General features: G+C 43.0%; 2 protein-coding genes and 1 non-coding gene across 16 annotated transcripts in view; 2 read left to right on the top strand and 1 right to left on the bottom strand.

Moving 5' to 3' along the window:
* The window catches only part of C1H11orf54 (chromosome 1 C11orf54 homolog), a 35,288-nt gene extending 33,896 nt beyond the window's left edge, over positions 1-1,392 (bottom strand). The window contains exon 1 of one of the 6 annotated variants that reach the window (XM_030559440.1): positions 1,013-1,392. The gene's annotated coding sequence lies outside the window, so the exon portion shown is untranslated. Of the gene's footprint in view, positions 1-999 lie in introns of all 6 variants that reach the window. The other 5 variants (XM_030559430.1, XM_030559424.1, XM_030559416.1 and 2 more) reach the window with 5 other exon arrangements.
* An 88-nt stretch (positions 1,393-1,480) lies between these two features.
* The window catches only part of TAF1D (TATA-box binding protein associated factor, RNA polymerase I subunit D), a 33,707-nt gene continuing 17,279 nt past the window's right edge, over positions 1,481-17,908 (top strand). For 5 of the 9 annotated variants that reach the window (XM_030559513.1, XM_030559489.1, XM_030559497.1 and 2 more), the window contains exons 1-8: positions 1,549-1,561; positions 2,383-2,427; positions 4,374-4,652; positions 10,133-10,577; positions 10,942-11,117; positions 14,081-14,135; positions 14,517-14,876; positions 17,672-17,744. In XM_030559513.1, coding sequence (XP_030415373.1) covers positions 2,390-2,427; positions 4,374-4,652; positions 10,133-10,577; positions 10,942-11,117; positions 14,081-14,135; positions 14,517-14,678 — 1,155 coding nt within the window. In that variant the 5' untranslated portion in view covers positions 1,549-1,561; positions 2,383-2,389 and the 3' untranslated portion in view covers positions 14,679-14,876; positions 17,672-17,744. Of the gene's footprint in view, positions 1,562-1,590; positions 1,683-1,764; positions 2,051-2,382; positions 2,428-4,373; positions 4,653-10,132; positions 10,578-10,941; positions 11,118-14,080; positions 14,136-14,516; positions 14,877-17,671; positions 17,759-17,908 lie in introns of those variants that run through there. The other 4 variants (XM_030559505.1, XM_030559539.1, XM_030559549.1 and 1 more) reach the window with 4 other exon arrangements.
* Positions 17,800-17,872, top strand: LOC115644636. The gene has a single exon (XR_003998570.1). It is a non-coding gene; the product is annotated as a small nucleolar RNA SNORD5 (small nucleolar RNA).

Below are 17,908 nucleotides of genomic sequence, written 5' to 3'. Positions count from 1 at the left end.
GATCTTCCAGGGTAACCCAGGGAGGGAAAGCCTGGGAGAGGCAACGGTGGGGGAAAGGGTTTACTTTCCTTGTGTAAGATCCAGGGGGTCTGGGTCCTGGGGTCCTCTGAGAAGGTTTTGGGGGGACCAGAGTGTACCAGGCACTGCAAGTCCTGGTTGGTGGCAGCACTACAAGATCTAAGCTGGTAATTAAGCTTAGGGGGATTCATGCTGGTACCCCATCTTTTAGACGCTAAGGTTCAGAGTGGGGGTTATACCATGACAGCTAATTATTGTGTTTATGATGAGTAAATAACACTTCCTTATTTACTTTCTCCACACCAATCATGATTTTCATATCCCCCTTGGTCATCTCCTTTTCCAAGCTGAAAAGTCCAAGTCTTATTAATGTCTTCTCATATGGAAGCTGTTCCATACCCTAATCATATTAGTTATCCTTTTCTGTATCATTTCCAATGTATCTTTTTTTTTTTTAGATGGGGGAACCAAATCTGCATGTAGTATACAAGACATGGGTGTATTTTGGAGGCAATATGATATTTCTGGCCAAATTATTTATCCCTTTCCTCATTATTTCCCAACATCCTGTTAGCTTTTTTTGACAGCCGTTGCACATTCAGAGGATGTCCACAATGACTCCAAGACCTCTTTCCTGAGTGGTGGTAGCTAATTTAGACCCCATCATTTTGTATGTATAATTGGGATTATGTTCTCCAATATGCATTACTTTGCATTTATCAACACTGAATTTAATCTGCCATTTTGTTGCCCAGTCACCCAGTTTTGTGAGGTCCCTTTCAAAACACAATAGAAAAGTTTCAAACAAAGAGTCCTGTGGCATCTTAAAGACTAACAGATGTACTGGAGCATAAACTTATGCTCCAAATAATACGTCTGTTAGTCTTTAAGGTGCCCCAAGACTCTTGGTTGCTTTTTTCGGGTCTGAAAGTGAGTGGGTAGGTGAATAAACATGCCCAGACAGCTAGGTTAATGACTCACCTGATGTACTTACTTTGTTCACGTTATGCAGGGGAGCTCCCGTTACAGGGACACGGCTGGGAAGCAGGATGTAGGAAGGGGAGCGGCGGATTACCAAGGCTTTTCCTGTAGTACAACCACTAACGACGTCACTTCGCTACACTAGCCTCAGCCCTTCCGCTAACTCCGCCGCTTTCGGACACACGGCAGCACCCTGGGCCCAGCGGGTGTAAGGAATCGCCCAGCACAGGGTAACCGTGTGTTCAGCAGCCGCTATTCTATTCACTACGGTACCGCGGGGGAGGGGCTCCGCGGCTCTCCTGCCCCGCAGTTGGGCTCCGTCTGCGCGAGCGCACGAGTGTCCCGCGCCTCTACGGCCACCACCCTTACAACGCCGGGGGCAGACAGGCAGAGACCCTCAGTGCCTCTCCCAAGATGGTGCTCGTGGACTGCCCTCCCCTACCTCTCCCTTCTTCCCATCAGGCCAGGCAGCTCTCGCGAGAGCAAGTGCGCTATTTAAGAAACCGCACAGCCCTACTGCAGCCCTTGCTTTGCCTCCCAGAGAGCGTGACAAGGACAGAGGGTGAGTCGCGTTGGGGGGGGTTGCTTGCTCTATCCGGTGCCATCCGCGGCGCTGGCCCCCTGGGCTGGGCGGGGACCCTCGGGGGAGGCTGAGGAGAAGGTCATCGATTAGCTGCGGCAAGGTATTGGGATCTAAATGCAGCCCCGCTCCCCGCTAAGGGCTTGGGGGCCTGGGCGGTCTCTGTGGCCTTGGTCCCTCCCTGCCCCAGGCTGGCGGGGTGAGGGCGCCCCCGTTGGCTAATGGTATGGCCCGCTCCAGTGCTAATGGTACGGTTCTCTCCATGAGAGAGGCTTTCCCTCCCCCGGCGACGTGCCTTGGGGCTAGTGTAACCTGGAAAATGGCCCGGCCCGGCCGAGTGACCAGCGCATGGGGCAGAGGAGGGTGTCGGGTTCCCCCGTTCTCTGCTCTGCTCTGCTCTGCCGTGGGGCAAGTCCTTCATTCTACTGTACTGGTTTGACTGAATCACGTGTCAAATGCTTCTGACAACACGTGGGTGTAATTAGCAGCGTGTGTACAGTGAGAGCCTGGCTGGCTGCACGGTGCTGTAGAAGTGGGAAGAGTGATGGAAATAGCAGCAGTTTTCAGAAAGTCTTTTTTTTTTTTTAAACACAACCCTGTTACAGCAACACAGGGCTTTTGGGGGAAACTTAGGGTGATCAGACAGTGAGTGTGAAAAATCGGGATGGGTGGGGGGTAATAGTAGCCTCTATAAGAAAAAGAACCAAAAATCGGGCCTGTCCCTATAAAATCGAGACACATGGTCACCTTAGGAAAACTCTGAAATATTCAATTTTTAACCCTAACTATTATTTCTATGCCAGGAGAGGGATGCTGCTGCAGCAGGGATCAGGCCTCACCAAGCTAGGGTAGGGAGAAAAGTGGTGTTTTGGAACTGTATGAAAATGTCTTATGTTTCTGTGTGTTTGTAAACACTTGTAAGTTTGAAAGCACCATAGTTAACCAGCTGGTGTGCTGTGGCTAGCCCTTATTTCTCTGTTACCTTGAGACCCTTTCTGTTTTTTTGATGTTTCACTTGATGTACCTCATCTTATACTTGGATTGTAAACTCTTTGAAGCAGAGACCATGTCTTTGAGTACAGTGCCTAGCACCGGTTTCCTGTAGAGCCCTCTGGTACAACAGTACAAATAATTGTAATGTTTATGACCCTGGAAACATTTTTCAACCGTTAAGAACTCCATGCTTAATAATGGGGATTGGTAGCTGCCTTACAATATTTGGGCCCCAACCTAGTTATTAGATGCAATAAGAGATGAGCTCTACTCAAAACTCTTGAAATTCTGTTTGCTGAGATACACAAACAAGATACCAATTTCTTAAAACTATACTATCTCACTTCTCAATGTTGTTCAGATGTTTCACCTGGCCCACTACACTATCATTCCAGTCTGCCCATCTTTCATCTTGTGTACCTTGCGGGGTTTAAAAAAAAGCTTGCAATACCATTAAGGAAGTTTTTTTCCCTCTTACAGTTTGAAAGTAATTTTTCTGTGAAAAATGAGTTGTATACTGATGAGATTGTAGTGATCTTTTCTCTGGGGGTCTTGAGTATTATAGGTAGTTAAATAATATATAGTTCAACTTTCTTTATATAAATTTACACTTTTTAAAAGCTCCATGTAGTAGCAAACACTGCCAGTCTTAATCTTTAGTATTGTTACAAATGATCTGAGCTATCACAAGGAAAGATAAAATGTACCTTCATAGAAGAAAAGGTGCTTTTTGACCATAACTGATATGTTTACTTTTTTTGTACGGATCACTTTTCTACTATTGTCCCTTGGCAGGGAAAGTTCTTAAGACTTAATACAATTCCTTAAGTCTTAAACTAGCCAAAGCAGATCCTTTGTCCTACATCCTTTCCCCTTTATCTGCAGGGACTGCAAACTCATGTGTGGCTCCCCCTTTGACATCATAACCCTGCACTCCTAATGTTCTTTATTTCAGTAGTTAGCCGTTAACACCAGATGCCAAAGGCTGGCACACTTTGCCAGTGTCAGCTGCTGCTATTAGCCTGACATCTGTATGTGTCAATGTTCAGACTACTTATCTAGCTTATTGGGTTAAACTGTAAGAGTTTGATCTAGTGGTGATGGGGGTTTCCAGTATGCTTGGTGGAGGGAAAGTGAACAGATCAATGGAATATGTATACCCCTTACTCTGTCAGGTGCCTTGGAAAACCCCACCCTTGAATTTTAATTCTCGCTTATAACACACCTTGTCCATTGTTTGGGGAATCTCTCACCTCTCTGCCTCAGTTTTTTCACCTGTAAGACAAGAATACACCTCTACCCTGATATAACATGAATTCAGATACAATGTGGTAAAGCAGTGCCCTGGGATTGGGGTGGGTGGGGCTTGCACTCCAGCAGATCAAAGCAAGTTTGATATAACACAGTTTCACCTATAATGCGGTAAGATTTTTTTTGGCTCCTGAGAACAGTGTTCTGTTGGGGTAGAGGTGTACTTTCCTATGTCAGTGCTGTGGTGAGACTGATGAGATGTTTGCAAAGCACTCTTTTTGACACAACTAAATACTGTTAAAAGTGCACACTTTTTTAAACATTACAATTGTTTTTGAAATATCACTGAGCAATATAATACGTGATTATCTGGAGAGACTTTATTTACTGCTCCAAAAAACCTAAATGCTCAATATTGGGGTTGGGCAGGAAGGATACTTTATACTAAGGCATTTTTGTTCAAACAAAAATATTAGAACTGAGAGAACTTAATTGTAACCAAAAAACTCCCCTGGTGAGTGATCTTTTATTGAATATTTTTTTATTTTAGAACAAATAGAAAGATCAGAATGACTGATGCTGATGAAACCAAGACTTCAGCTTTTGACCACTTTGAAGATTCCCAAGATCTAATATATACTCCTCAAGAACAGTCTAATGTGCACGAACATGTAACTGCAAGGAATTCATGTTTAGGCTCTGCACAGAAAGATTCTGTATGTGAAAAATCTTCACAGGAATCCTACACTAGTGGTAGATCTTCCAAATATTTCACCTACTTGACCGATGTTCCGACCAATGCTTTGCTGGATGACAACAATTCAGAGATGTGAGTTTTTTCTTCCCCGCCCACTACGTCTGGTAAAACGGAGTCTGAATTCCCTAAATTGCTTAAGATACTGGAGTCAGTTGTATGAGATCTTCGTTGAAAACAGTTCATACTGCTGACTTCTGTTTAGGATGATGTACTTGTGCATATGCAGTACAGTAAAACCTCAGAGTTACAAACACCATTGAACCACAAACCTCATTTGGAACCAGAATGACACAATCTGGCATCAGCAGAGACAAAAAACAATTACAGTAAATGTACTGTTAAATGCAAACTACTAAAAAAAGGAAAAACATCATTTTTCTTCTGCATAGTAAAGTTTCAAATTTGCATAAGTCAATGTTCAGTTGTAAACTTTTGAAGGAACAAAAGTTGTTTAAGTTGTTCAGAGTTGCAAACATTTCAGAGTTACCAACACCTCGGGAATAGAGGTTGTTCATAACTCTGAGGTTCTGCTGTTCATTTGAGTGATTTTTATGGGGAGGGCTGTTTCTTTGTTAGCTCCTCACATGTTAGACAAGCATTTTCCAAACACAGGAAGGCAGACTTTGCCCCAAAGAGCATACAGTCTAAATATCTATGTAAATAGTTAGAGTATCCTAGAAGTCCTAACCCATGTCATATCTACTTGGGCTTGAAAGACTTCATATCTCTACCAACCACAACTCCTTATTTCTTTACTCCCTTCCAGTTTTGCTTTTTTGGGGACAAAAATTTGCTTCATTTAAGCAAACCATATAGTGATGGGGTACCAGGAATTCAGTCTTCATTCTCCTACATTTTAAGATGGCTTTTATGATTTATGAATTACCTCTTTTGATTAGGCAACATTATAAGGCTCTAGGACTAAAATTCCATCTGGCTTTTTTCAACTGGGTATAAATTTTTTTAAAGGTTTGCAAATACCTTGTAATCTTACTTTTTAAACTTTCCAATAATAATCCAGTGCCTGTACTTGAGTAATAAGGAAGTGACTTTCAGTTCAATATTCTGTTCCTCTAGTTCCTTAGATCCACTGTTTATGGAAGACTTTGGATGAGATTCTGTCACCCTGTATCTTGTGTAGACAATCCTAGTGCAAAAGTGGGAGTAAAATTTTTGCATTTGGTAGCACATCATTGTGCATTTTGGCTACACAAGCTTCTGGGTAAGAGAATTCAGCAAAAATCTGTTATAGGCTTGTGAGAGGTGTGGCTGTTCTCCAGCTGGGTTAAGTGAAGAACAGGATGGCTTACTCAAGGTCAGTCACTGGCAAAACTGCAAGTATGGAGTATAACCCAGGAGCCTAGAATACCAGCTTCTTCATCCAAACCACTATTCAAAGGATTATTTCAAAGTAGCTTTACAGTGGGCTTTACTACTGAACTAAATTTTTTACTGTAAGCAGGTTAAACCAATTTTAACAGTTACAGAAATGGAGGTGCCCTAGTATCATAGCCTTTCTCTGCAGAGTGGTAGCAACCAACAAAAAGCTAAGGAGAGCATTATGTAGGGTACGTCTACGCTACAGTATTATTCCGATTTTACATAAACCGGTTTTGTAAAACAGGTTGTATAAAGTAGAGTGCACGCGGCCACACTAAGCACATTAATTCAGCGGTGTGTGTCCATGGTCCAAGGCTAGCGTCGATTTCTGGAGCGTTGCACTGTGGGTAGCTGTTCTGTAGCTATCCCATAGTTCCTGCAGTCTCGCCTGCCCCTTGGAATTCTGGGTTGAGATCCCAGTGCCTGATGGGGCAAAAATCATTGTGGCGGGTGGTTCTGGGTAAATGTCGTCACTCATTCCTTCCTCCAGGAAAACAATGGCAGACAATCATTTTGCGCCCTTTTTCCCTGGATTGCCCTGGCAGACGCCATAGCACGGCAACCATGGAGCCCATTCAGCTTTTTTTTTTACTGTCACTGTATGTGTCCTGGATGCTGCTAACAGAGGCTTTACTGCAGCGCTACACAGCAGCATTCATTTGCTTTTGCATGATAGCAGAGATGGTTATCTGTTGTTCTGTATTGTCTGCTGCTACCATGGATACCCCTGGCTGAGGTCGCCTGGGGGCACAAAGACAAAACTGGGAATGATTCCCTGAGTCAACTCATCCTTTATGGTTTCTAAAAATAGTCCTGCCTAGAATATGGGGCAAGTGTACTAGAGAACCAGTGTATCAGAGAGCACAGCTGCTCCGTGTCAGATCCTGCAAAAATGATGAGCTGCATGCCATTCACGGGGGGTACCCCTGCAACAACCCCACCCATTGATTCCCTCCTTCCCCAGCCTTCCTGGGCTACCGTGGCAGTGTTCTCCGCCCCCCATTTGTGTCATGAAGTTACAAAGAATGCAGGAATAAGAAACAGTGACTTGTTAGTGAGATAAAATGAGGGAGAGGCAGCCTTTTGCTGCTATGACAGTCCAGGCAAGACATTAAGCAGTGCGGGGGAGAGGAGCCCAGCATCCCGCTGCTATGATAGTCCAGGCAGTACAGAATCTTTTCTTTACACAGGAAAGGGAGGGGGCTGATGGAGCTCAGCCCTCAGTTGCTATGATGAGGACGGTTACCAGCCATTCTGTACCATGTACTGGGAATGACCAGGAATTATGCCTATTTTTACCCAGGCGCCCCCCTGGCCAGCCTCACCCGAGGCCAGCCAGGAGCACTCACGGGCTGATGGTGATGACGGATAGCAGTCATATTGTACCATCTGCCACTGGGAAGGGGAGAGGAGCGGATACTGCTTTTCACTGCTGCAGCATCGTGTCTACCACCAGCATTCAGTAGACATAGGGTGACATTGGGAAAAAAGTCAAGAAATGATTTTTTTTCCCTTTTCTTTCACATGGTGGGGGGAGGGAGTAAATTGACAAGCTATACCCTGAACCACGCTGGACAATGTGTTTGAACCTACGGGCACTGGGAGCTCAGCCAAGAATGCAAATAATTTTCGGAGACTGCTGTGGACTGTGGGATAGCTGGAGTCCTCAGTACCCCCTCCCTCCCTCCATGAGCGTCCATTTGATTCTTTGGCTTTCCGTTACGCTTGTCACGCAGCACTGTGTAGCCTGGAGATTTTTTTCAAACGCTTTGGCATTTTGTCTTCTGTAACGGAGCTCTGATAGAACAGATTTATCTCCCCATACAGCGATCAAATCCAGTATCTCCCGTACAGTCCATGCTGGAGCTCTTTTTGGTTTTGGGACTGCATTGCCTCCTTGCTGATCAGAGCTCCACGCTGGGCAAACAGGAAATGTAATTCAAAAGTTCGTGGGGCTTTTCCTGTTTACCTGGCCACTGCATCAGAGTTCAGATTGCTGTCCAGAGTGGTCACAGTGGTGCACTGTGGGATACCGCCTGGAGGCCAATACTGTCGATTTGCGGCCACACTAACCCTAATCCGATATGGTAATACCGATTTTAGCACTACTCTTGTTGGGGAGGAGTACAGAAACCAATTTAAAGAGCCCGTTATATCGATATAAAGAGCCTTGTAGTGTGGACGGGTGCGCCGTTAAATCGGTTTAACGCTACTAAAATCGGTTTAAATGCGTAGTGTAGACCAGGCCATAGTTTATAAGGTACAAGCAGAAGCTTGGTTGTGGCAAGAAGCCTTGCCTTATAAACTTTTAGAATGTGGTGAAGAGGTTCTCAAACCAAATTGCAGTGTACTTTGAGGGAGGTAAGTGTGCACCTGGGGAGGAGCTGGTGCTCAAACTGCATCTCCCTCTTTGTACACTAACATTCACTAGTAGCTTGGTGCAGCAGTGCTGAACCCTTCTTACTGGGGCTTGTGCACTTGCTGATGGAGCAGGCGGGGCTACCTGCCCACTGTGCTTCCATAATACATGCCCCCCCACCCCAGCCCCAGAAGCATCTCTTCCCCCTTCATTCTTGTACAGCTTCTTTTAGGTTGGACCAAAGCTCACACTCCACTTGTGGCACAGACTCTTGGCAGCTGTAATGCCCCTACCCCACAGAGGGGCTGGAGAAACTAGCCTGGAGATGTTGTCCTGCTCAGCCATGCACACTGCATCCCTTGCTATGGGCCAGAATTACACCAGCTCCTCTCCAGTTTCATGGCTGTCGCCTGAGCTCTGGCAACATGTATATGGTGGGGAGGGAGCCCTTCATGTGTTGGAGGAGGGTGCCTGTCCACTAGAAGTGAAAGGGGCTCACACCACCTCCAGCTTGGCATTCAGCTGCACTGCTGCCCCTGACCCCCAACAGTGCCCCTATATATATATGCAGAAAGTGACCTTCCCCCCACACATGTACTTCCTTGTGTAAAACACCTGCCAGCCCCTCACATCTCTGTCCATTGTGGTATATAGGTATCATATACAAAAAGAATAAGAGAACACAATTTCCTCCATGGGACATACTGTTTGCCCCAACTCTCCTGGGCCCTGGAACTAGATTGGGACCAATTTATTTCACACAGGTCACAAAACTGGGCTTTTGAGCTCTGCAGGAGCTCTTGATGCCACCTTCCTCCCTGGGAACAGCTTGTTTGCCTCTGCTAAGGAGGAGGTGATGATGTGGGGTCCCTGAAGCTGGTCAGGGCTGGGGGCCTGCTCCCTGCCTGTGCACCTATAGGGAGGTGCAGTTGGTTCTCCCCTACTCCCTTAAGATGGCTCACTATGACATTTGAGAACCTCTGCTAGAGTGACCAAACAGATTGGCTTTCATTTCAAGCAGACACCTGTTACAGCAAGCTGCCATACAATTTCCAATCTATATGAAGTCAAACTGGTGCTTAACAGACTTTCCAAGGAAGGAGAGCAGTCTTATGGTTAAGCATGGGTATAGGTAGGAAGTTGGTTTTTTTTTTTTTTTGTGGCTGTCAGATTTCCTGTGTGACCATAGCCAAGTTGTAAACCCACTCTGTCTTAATAGGTTTTTCCATCTGTAATACACTTCTCTGCCTCAATGGCATGGAGGCTTAATTCACACCTATAAAGCTGTATGAATAAAGCTTTGAAATCTCTGAAAGGCTCTGTATTCGTACAAAGAATGTGAACATAAGAGGCCATAGAGGGCAGACCAATGGTCCATCTAGCCCAGTGGCAGGTGCCAGATGCCTCAGGGGGAATGAACAGAACAGGACAACTATTGAATGATCTATCCTGTTGTCCAGTCCTAACTTCTAAATATTTGACGTTTTGCCTACTACCTAGAACTGCGATATTTTTTTTAGTAAAGAATTTTGCATAGCTTGTAAGCCAACTTTCTACTTAACTCCCTTGTGGCTTGACCTGAAATTGAAGATGCATGTTTACTGATCTAGTGCATTAGGTATCTAAGGGCCATACTTAATCAAATTTTTTAATAGTAATCGCCATAGACACCTAATCATGCCAAAGCTACTAGAGTAGAGAAAATAATTTTGTTTGATACTGGGAGATTTCTTTGTAGTCAGTGTGTAATTTTATCAGGAACATCAACTGTGCTTTCGAAACATTAACCATTTACTCTTGTTTGTTATCATAGTGACCTTTCGGATTCTACTAGCAGCTTGATCCAACATGAGTGTAACATTACACCGGCAGCTCGAAGTTCAGCAAGACACTTCATAAACTCTCCAGCAAATACATTAGACAGAGACACTTCCACTGAATCCTCTCTAGACCCTGGGTCTCCATTTAAGTTGGCCAAATCCCCAGGGCTGTCTAGATGTGCACTCAATTTGAAAGCCAGTTTTGACTATCACTTGAGGAGGAAGTATAGGAGACAAGCACATCAAAGTTGTAAGGAGAAACCAAAAGAGAGAGAGAAGAGGTACAAGAGCACAGGAAAACCTAGAGGAAGACCTCGGCTAACTCTTCCACAAGAAGAGCAGAAAAAAAGACTTCTAGACAGAGGCTTTCAGTTTCCTTTTGTGGAAAAAGAATATGGAAGGAAACATATCCCCATGAAAATGACTTCTGAATATGAGGTGAGGTTTTTCTGTTTTATTTTAATTGGAGTGGTTTCTAGAGGCAGAACAAACTGAAATGGCAGTTGCCATAAGGTAACTATTGTGCTTTTGCACTTAAGAACCACTGACTATTTTGGTTAGAATACAGTGAATTAAATTCACACTTTCACTACAACATTATAGATGAGATTGTATGCAGATTACTTGACAGCATAATTTATCAGTTAGTACTAATTCTTGAAACTGATTTGCTGTATAGCACATTTTTAAATATATGCTGAAGGGTCTATCTTTGGTATTGGAAATAAACAGATATAGTCTGTCTTAATGGCATTGATGTTCAAGGTCTTGCATAATGTAACAAGAAATCTGTTTTTCTTAGGAAGCGGCTTTAAAGGGATATTTCCAATACATTAAGATGCTCAAATGTGAAGAACATCTCCAAAAGGCTTTAAAAAATCTGAATGCTAGTGAGGATTTAGAAAATGAATGTATGGCAATGCGGAAACACAAATACATAGATGACGAAGGACCCATTTCTCCTATTCAGGAGACAAAGTAAGTTCACGCTCATTTCCAAAGAAGAGTAACACCTATCTATTTCCTTAACTGGCATCGAAGTTATGATGAATGCTATCTGTGTACTACATAATCATTAGGGAAACTTATCCTTGCAATATCTCTTTGAGGCAGGGAAGTATATCTCCGTACAGATCAGGAATTGAGGAATCAGAGTAAACTAGTTTCTCAAGATTGTGGCTGAGCTGGGCTTTCAGTTCAGGTCCTAAGTCTCACTACCGTGCGAGACGATCATCCACTGTATGCACATTTCTATGAGACTTGATCTATGAACTTTAAACCTCTGGTAATTTAAACTTAATAGAAGTTAAATCTGGATTGGGAATTACTAAAAGTAATTCTTGTTTTGAGAAACTGTTCCCACCTTAATTTCATGCAGTCCCACTTTGTGTGGGAAGCCATAAGAACCAACTCTAGTTTTTAAAAAAAAAAAAAAGCCTTGGTATCTTGTGGCATAGGAACTGGATTGGGAGGTCGTGGAGTGCAGCCTGTCAAGTCTGAGGACTGTTTTCTCCCCCCCTTACATTTTATGTTTGAGTCAGTGAACAAAGTGGAATGGGAAATAGTCAACTTAAAATCATTCTTGTCTGAAATTTTGTCTACACTTACTGCAAATAATAGCTGAGCTTTCTATAGCTGAAAGATCAGACTTAATTTAACTGACTGTGCATTAGACTATTATGTAAAGTTCTGCTGTTCTCGTGTGGTCAGTCATTTCCCCCTCAGTTCTCACCTTTTTTGTTTGGATGCAGCAAAGTCAGATACTTTATGCAATTGCTTGAGAAATAGAGGGAGAGAGTGCACTAGGACACAGGGTTTCCTTGTCGTAGGCAGGTCTCTCTACAGGTAAACAATTACAGCAAGCATTTACTTTTTGTTAAATACAATAATAAAAACAGCTGCATTTTGTTTATACATAGGTTCATCTTTATCTTATTTTTCTCACTTGTGTTTAGATGCTAGTCTACATTCCTTATCAACACAAGATCACAACAACTTCTCACACAGTTTTTCCCACTCGCTTTGCACAATCCTCGCTTCTACAAATCTCACGTTATTAAAATTACAGCTAGCCTAATTCTTGCTAACACTGTCATGCATTAAAAACCCATTCAAATCCCTGTCAGTTCTTTCTCTTTCGCACCCCCATTTACTTGGGTGTTTCACCCAGCTGAGGGAAAAATTTAAAACCATAACAATTAGCAAGGATGCTTGGAGATCAACAATCAAATCTATTCCCAACTCTTCTCAAACTGAGTGTGGTTCAAGTTGATATGTTCCTTTAAGGGTCAGGTAACTTACAGTGGCTGAAGACTGGAAAAACGTTTTCGTAAGAATAAAAAAACAATCCTCCTGCCTTTGGTGACAGTGATAGCTTTGTGAATAAAGGCTGCAGGATTTGCCTTGGTCTCTAATGTGTACAAGTATGAACTGTGTAATGGTTGTGGCTCTGACTACATTTTCTGAGAGAATTCCATTTAGGGTGGAAAACTTTTTTGCAGACTGACTACCCCGCTCAAAATAAGATGAACAAGAGAGCAGTCAGACTATGCATGTTAAAGATTCTTGGGTAAAAGTTACAACTACCCCTTGCACATGTTGCTCAACTGTGGTTCTGTTAAGGTTTCTTTCCCCACTCTGAACGTTAGGGTACAAATGTGGGGACCTGCATGGACACTTCTAAGCCTAATTATTAGCTTAGATCTGGTAACCCTGCCACCACCCAGAATTTCAGTGTCTGGGGCACTCTGTTTCCCCCGGGTTGCCTTGAGGGACTTCACTAATTTCCTGGTGAACACAGATCCAAACCCCTTGGATCTTAAAACAAGGAGAAATCAGTCAGGTTCTTAAAAGAGAGCTTTTAATTTTTACCTTTTCTTTTTTTAATTATCTCTGTAAAATCAGAATGGAAAATGCTTTACAGGGTAATCAGATTTCTATAGACCAGAGGGGGCCCCCCCAGCCTTAGGTTCAAAGTTACAGCAAACAGGTAAAATCCTTCCAGTGAAAAACCATTTACAAGTTGAGAAAACATAAAACTAACACGCCTTGCCTGGCTAATTACTTACAAGTTTGACACATGAGACTGATTCAGAAAGATTTGGAGAGCCTGGATTGATGTCCCATCCCTCTCCGTCCCAAGAGCGAACGACGAACAAAAAAAAAAGCACAAAGACTTCCCTCCACCAAGATTTGAAAGTATGTTGTCCCCCATTGGTCCTCTGGTCAGGTGTCAGCCAGATTCACTGAGCTTTTTAACCCTTTACCCGTAAAAGAGACATTAACCCTTAATTATCTGTTTATGACAGGTTCATTCACAGATGTAATATTGAGCAAACCTAATCCCTCTGCCTCTTGGCCCATGTTTGGCTGTAACAGCGGTGCTGTTTGGCTTTCTCTGCTCTGCCTTAAAACAGACCTGTCCTCTTAATCTCTTCAGTATACCAGTTGGCTTTTCGTCATGGCTGCCCTGTCCACTCTATCATATTTACTCTGAAGGTGTTCTCGCTACCTCTTCCTAATTATCCTCTTCTTTGTAATATCACTGAAAGCTTGTCCTGCCTAATTCCTAATTGTCTTGGGAGGTGTCATTTGAGATCAGTCTTTTGCAGGAGTGGCATCCTCATGTAGGTGAAGTACACCTCTACCTTGATATAATGCGACCCGATATAGCACTAATTTGGATACAGTATGGTAAAACAGTGCTCAGGGGGTGGGGCTGCACACTCTAGTGGATCAAAACATGTTCAATATAATGCGGTTTCACCTATAATGCGGTAAGATGTCTTTGGCTCCAGAGGATGGCTTTCCTTAGAGGTGGTGTAGCATTGAAGCCAAGAGAAACTCAAGATTTTGTGGAAGCAAAAATCAAAGACCTCTTGTAGTCTTTATATTTTGTGCTGTTACATAAACCTAACCACTCTGTACCATTTTTATTTCAGTGGAGATGACTACAACTTGGATCCTGATCAAGAAGAATTTGGTGCCACAATAGTTGTGAGTAAACCTGAGTTAACTTTACTCCTCTGTGTAGCATCTTAAAGCAAATGAACCAAAAAAATCAAGTAAAATTAAAATATTTTTGGATTAAATATTTGTTCATGGAATTAAACTGTATCTGTGGACTATTATATATGCCATCTCTGACCCTGATTCTTGATATAAAAAATGCATTTGAAAATTCATGCTTCTGTCTTGTTTGCCACCTCAAACAATCCTAAACTGAGGAATACAGGTCTGAGAATTACTCATGGGGAGTTCTTGAGGGAAATATTTATTCTGCCTCTCCCAAAATTATTGGCAAAATCCCACTTCAAATCTTGTCTTTATTATAATTGGCTCTTATTCTGATCAGGTTTATATCTTCCATTGACTTAGGAGAACAGCTGTTTCATATTAAGCAGCAAAATTCCAAGCAAGAAAAAATCAAAGACAAAAGCAAAGCATGCAAAACTGATCAGAGAAGATGAAGAGGGGGAAGAACATGCTGCTGATGGGCCTGGGCCTGTACAGGAGATACTACACAGATCAGAAAACTAGTACATCATGGAATCCCGTAAATGCTGGTTGCTGTAACCCTGATCCTGAGCATACATATCTTCATATGCTGCTCCACTTGTCAACAAAACATTCACTTCAAACAAATGATGTTCAGCATTCAACTTAAACTTTCAGTTATTGCAAGTGATTGAAGTTATACATTTACAACCTTGATGATGCTACATCAGTCTCCTTTGGGTGAGTATACAATTTGTTTGGCAGTGTCTAGAGAGAATTGTAAATGTTGCAATCAAAACAGAGTAGTAAAGGAGCTGCTCTTATAAAGCTTTGAGGTTTTAATTTGCTCAGTACTATCTGTAGAGAAGGAAGGTAAAATATCAAATTAACTTACCTAAATTGGTTCAGAGGTTAACATGGCGTTCTGTCACCCAACCTTAGTTTAAAAAGATCATGTCTGAACAGCCTTCTGTCTCCATAGAAAATAGTAATATAAATTGGAGTGTGATTGAAACTTAATGCATATATTACATACAGCATGTCGCTTTCAGACGCACTCCATTCTCTTGTGTTTTGTCTAACTTGGACAGAAACATTGAATTCTGCGCAAATAATAAAATATGCCTCTTCTCCAACCCACAGCTGATGACATGAGTTGTGCTACTTGTAAGCATGGACAGTAATTGGAGCATCTATATTAATGGTGGTAGAAATGCTGAGTAGAGAGTTACACAAACTTTCTCTTTCATTTCTTCTTTATGAAGTCTCAGTCTATCATTCTACAATCTGTTCAAATTCTAGAGCTAAATGATCCCAAACATCTAAAAGAAATTAAGACTTTCTCAGTGCAGGTGAAACTAACAAATGTGTGAAAATGTCATCTCTTAAATAGTGTGAATAAGGGTTTTAGCAGTTAGAGCACATACAGGACATTTCAGAGTAGCAGCCGTGTTAGTCTGTATCTGCAAAAAGAACAGGAGTATTTGTGACACCTTAGAGACTAACAAATGTATTTCAGCATAAGCTTTCATGGGCTGCAGCTCACTTCTTCACTTCTATGCAGCCGAAGAAGTGAGCTGTAGCCCACAAAAGCTTATGCCGAAATAAATTTGTTAGTCGCTAAGGTGCCACAAGTACTCCTGTTTTTATATAGGACATAGTTATTTTCATAGTGGTGGTCAGGGGCCTCAAACAAAATCCCTATTGGGGACAGGGTGAGAGAGTGACAATAATAGAACACAAGCTTGTATAGGAAGGAACACTCAGTTTCACACATACAGAATGGGAAGAGACTGTCTAGGAAGGAGTATGGCAGAAAGAGATCTAGGGGTCATAGTAGACCACAAGCTTAATATGAGTCAACAGTGTGATACTGTTGCAAAAAAAAGCAAACGTGATTCTGGGATGCATTAACAGATGTGTTGAAAACAAGACACGAGAAGTCATTCTTCCGCTTTACTCTGCGATGGTTAGGCCTCAACTGGAGTATTGTCCAGTTCTGGGCACCGCATTTCAAGAAAGATGTGGAGAAATTGGAGAGGGTCCAGAGAAGAGCAACAAGAATGATTAAAGGTCTTGAGAACATGACCTATGAAGGAAGGCTGAAGGAATTGGGTTTGTTTAGTTTGGAAAAGAGAAGACAGAGGGGACATGATAGCAGTTTTCAGGTATCTAAAAGGGTGTCCTCAGGAGGAGGGAGAAAACTTGTTCACCTTAGCCTCCAATGGTAGAACAAGAAGCAATGGGCTTAAACTGCAGCAAGGGAGATTTAGGTTGGACATTAGGAAAAAGTTCCTAACTGTCAGGGTAGTTAAACACTGGAATAGATTGCCTAGGGAAGTAGTGGAATCTCCATCTCTGGAGGTACTTAAGAGTAGGTTAGATAAATGTCTATTAGGGATGGTCTAGACAGTATTTGGTCCTGCCATGAGGGCAGGGGACTGGACTCGATGACCTCTCAAGGTCCCTTCCAGTCCTAGAGTCTGAGTCTATATTTTAGCTGTGTACAGTTTGTAGGCTTCATATCTGGGCTTCTTAAGTAATTCTTATGTTGAATCATTTCAGTCTTGGTAGGAACTTTCCTGCTGGTTTGTGGTGTTCAAAATAACAATTTGTGGCTTTGTTTTTATATACTGAGTTAGCTATGTAGAATAAGGCCATGGCTACACTTAAAGCTGTACAGCGCTGGGAGTTAAAGCTGTCTTCGTACAGCTGTGTAGGGAAAGCGCTGCAGTGTGGCCACACTGACAGCTACCAGCACTGCAGTGTGGCCACATTTGCAGTGCTGTTGGGAGTGGTGCATTGTGGGCAGCTATCCCAGTGTTCAAGTGGCTGCAACGTGCTTTTCAAAGGGGGGGGTGGGGTGGAGTGAGACAGGGAGCGTGGGGGAGACAGAGTGGATTTTTGGAGCTGACACTGTCAGCTCCCTGCCTTGCGAGTTCTAAGGACTGGGAGATACACAGCAGCTAACTTCAATCATTTTAAAAGTTTCGACCCCTTCCCCCACTCCTCTCATTCACTAAATGCAAATTATGCACTAGTGAATAGCCTTCAGACCACATAAGCAGCTGCTCCAACAGGGACTCCCCCTCCCCCTCGGCTGTGTGGCTTCTCTACTCAAGCAAACAGCTGTGAACATTCCAAAGCAATTCCCCTGCCTCTTCTCCAGCAAACAGGAGCTGTTTGTTTTTTAGATAAGCACTGCCTGGGATTCAGTTTGCTGTGAACAGGCATTCTGGGATACCTCCTAATACCCTGGAGGCCAATTATAGCAATTTTGGTGGCCACACTTGAGGAGCAGCGCTGCAATCCTTATACCCCAGGCAGAGCAGGAGTACAGCCAGCGCTGCAGCCAGGGAGATGCAGCGCTGTATGAGCCCTGCAAGTGTGGACAGTAAGTTACAGCGCTGGTGGTGGGTTTACAGCGCTGCAACTCTCTAGTGTAGCCAAGCCCTAAAACTGCAAGACAGATTTTTAGACTGTAGTATCAAACTATCTCTAATGCTGGTCTGAGATAACTGTTTAACTTTTTCTAGGCATGAACATGGCAAACATCTCAGTGTGGTTTGAAAAACTTCATGCTGGATTTGGGAATGGAGTTGTTCCTGGGTAAGGTATTGCAGGTGCTGTATATAGTACTTGTTCCACCTGACTTCACATTGCAGTTCGCATGATGAATTTCTCTGTTCAACTGCTGTGTGATTCACAAATGAACTAAATTCTAATTCTGAACAGAACTGATTAGAAATCCTATGAAAAACAGCTACATTTGT

This window comes from Gopherus evgoodei, chromosome 1 (assembly GCF_007399415.2).
Source record: "Gopherus evgoodei ecotype Sinaloan lineage chromosome 1, rGopEvg1_v1.p, whole genome shotgun sequence".
Lineage (NCBI taxonomy): Eukaryota > Metazoa > Chordata > Testudines > Testudinidae > Gopherus > Gopherus evgoodei.
Note: the sequence above shows the minus strand (reverse complement) of the source record. Positions and strands in the feature narration are given on the sequence as shown.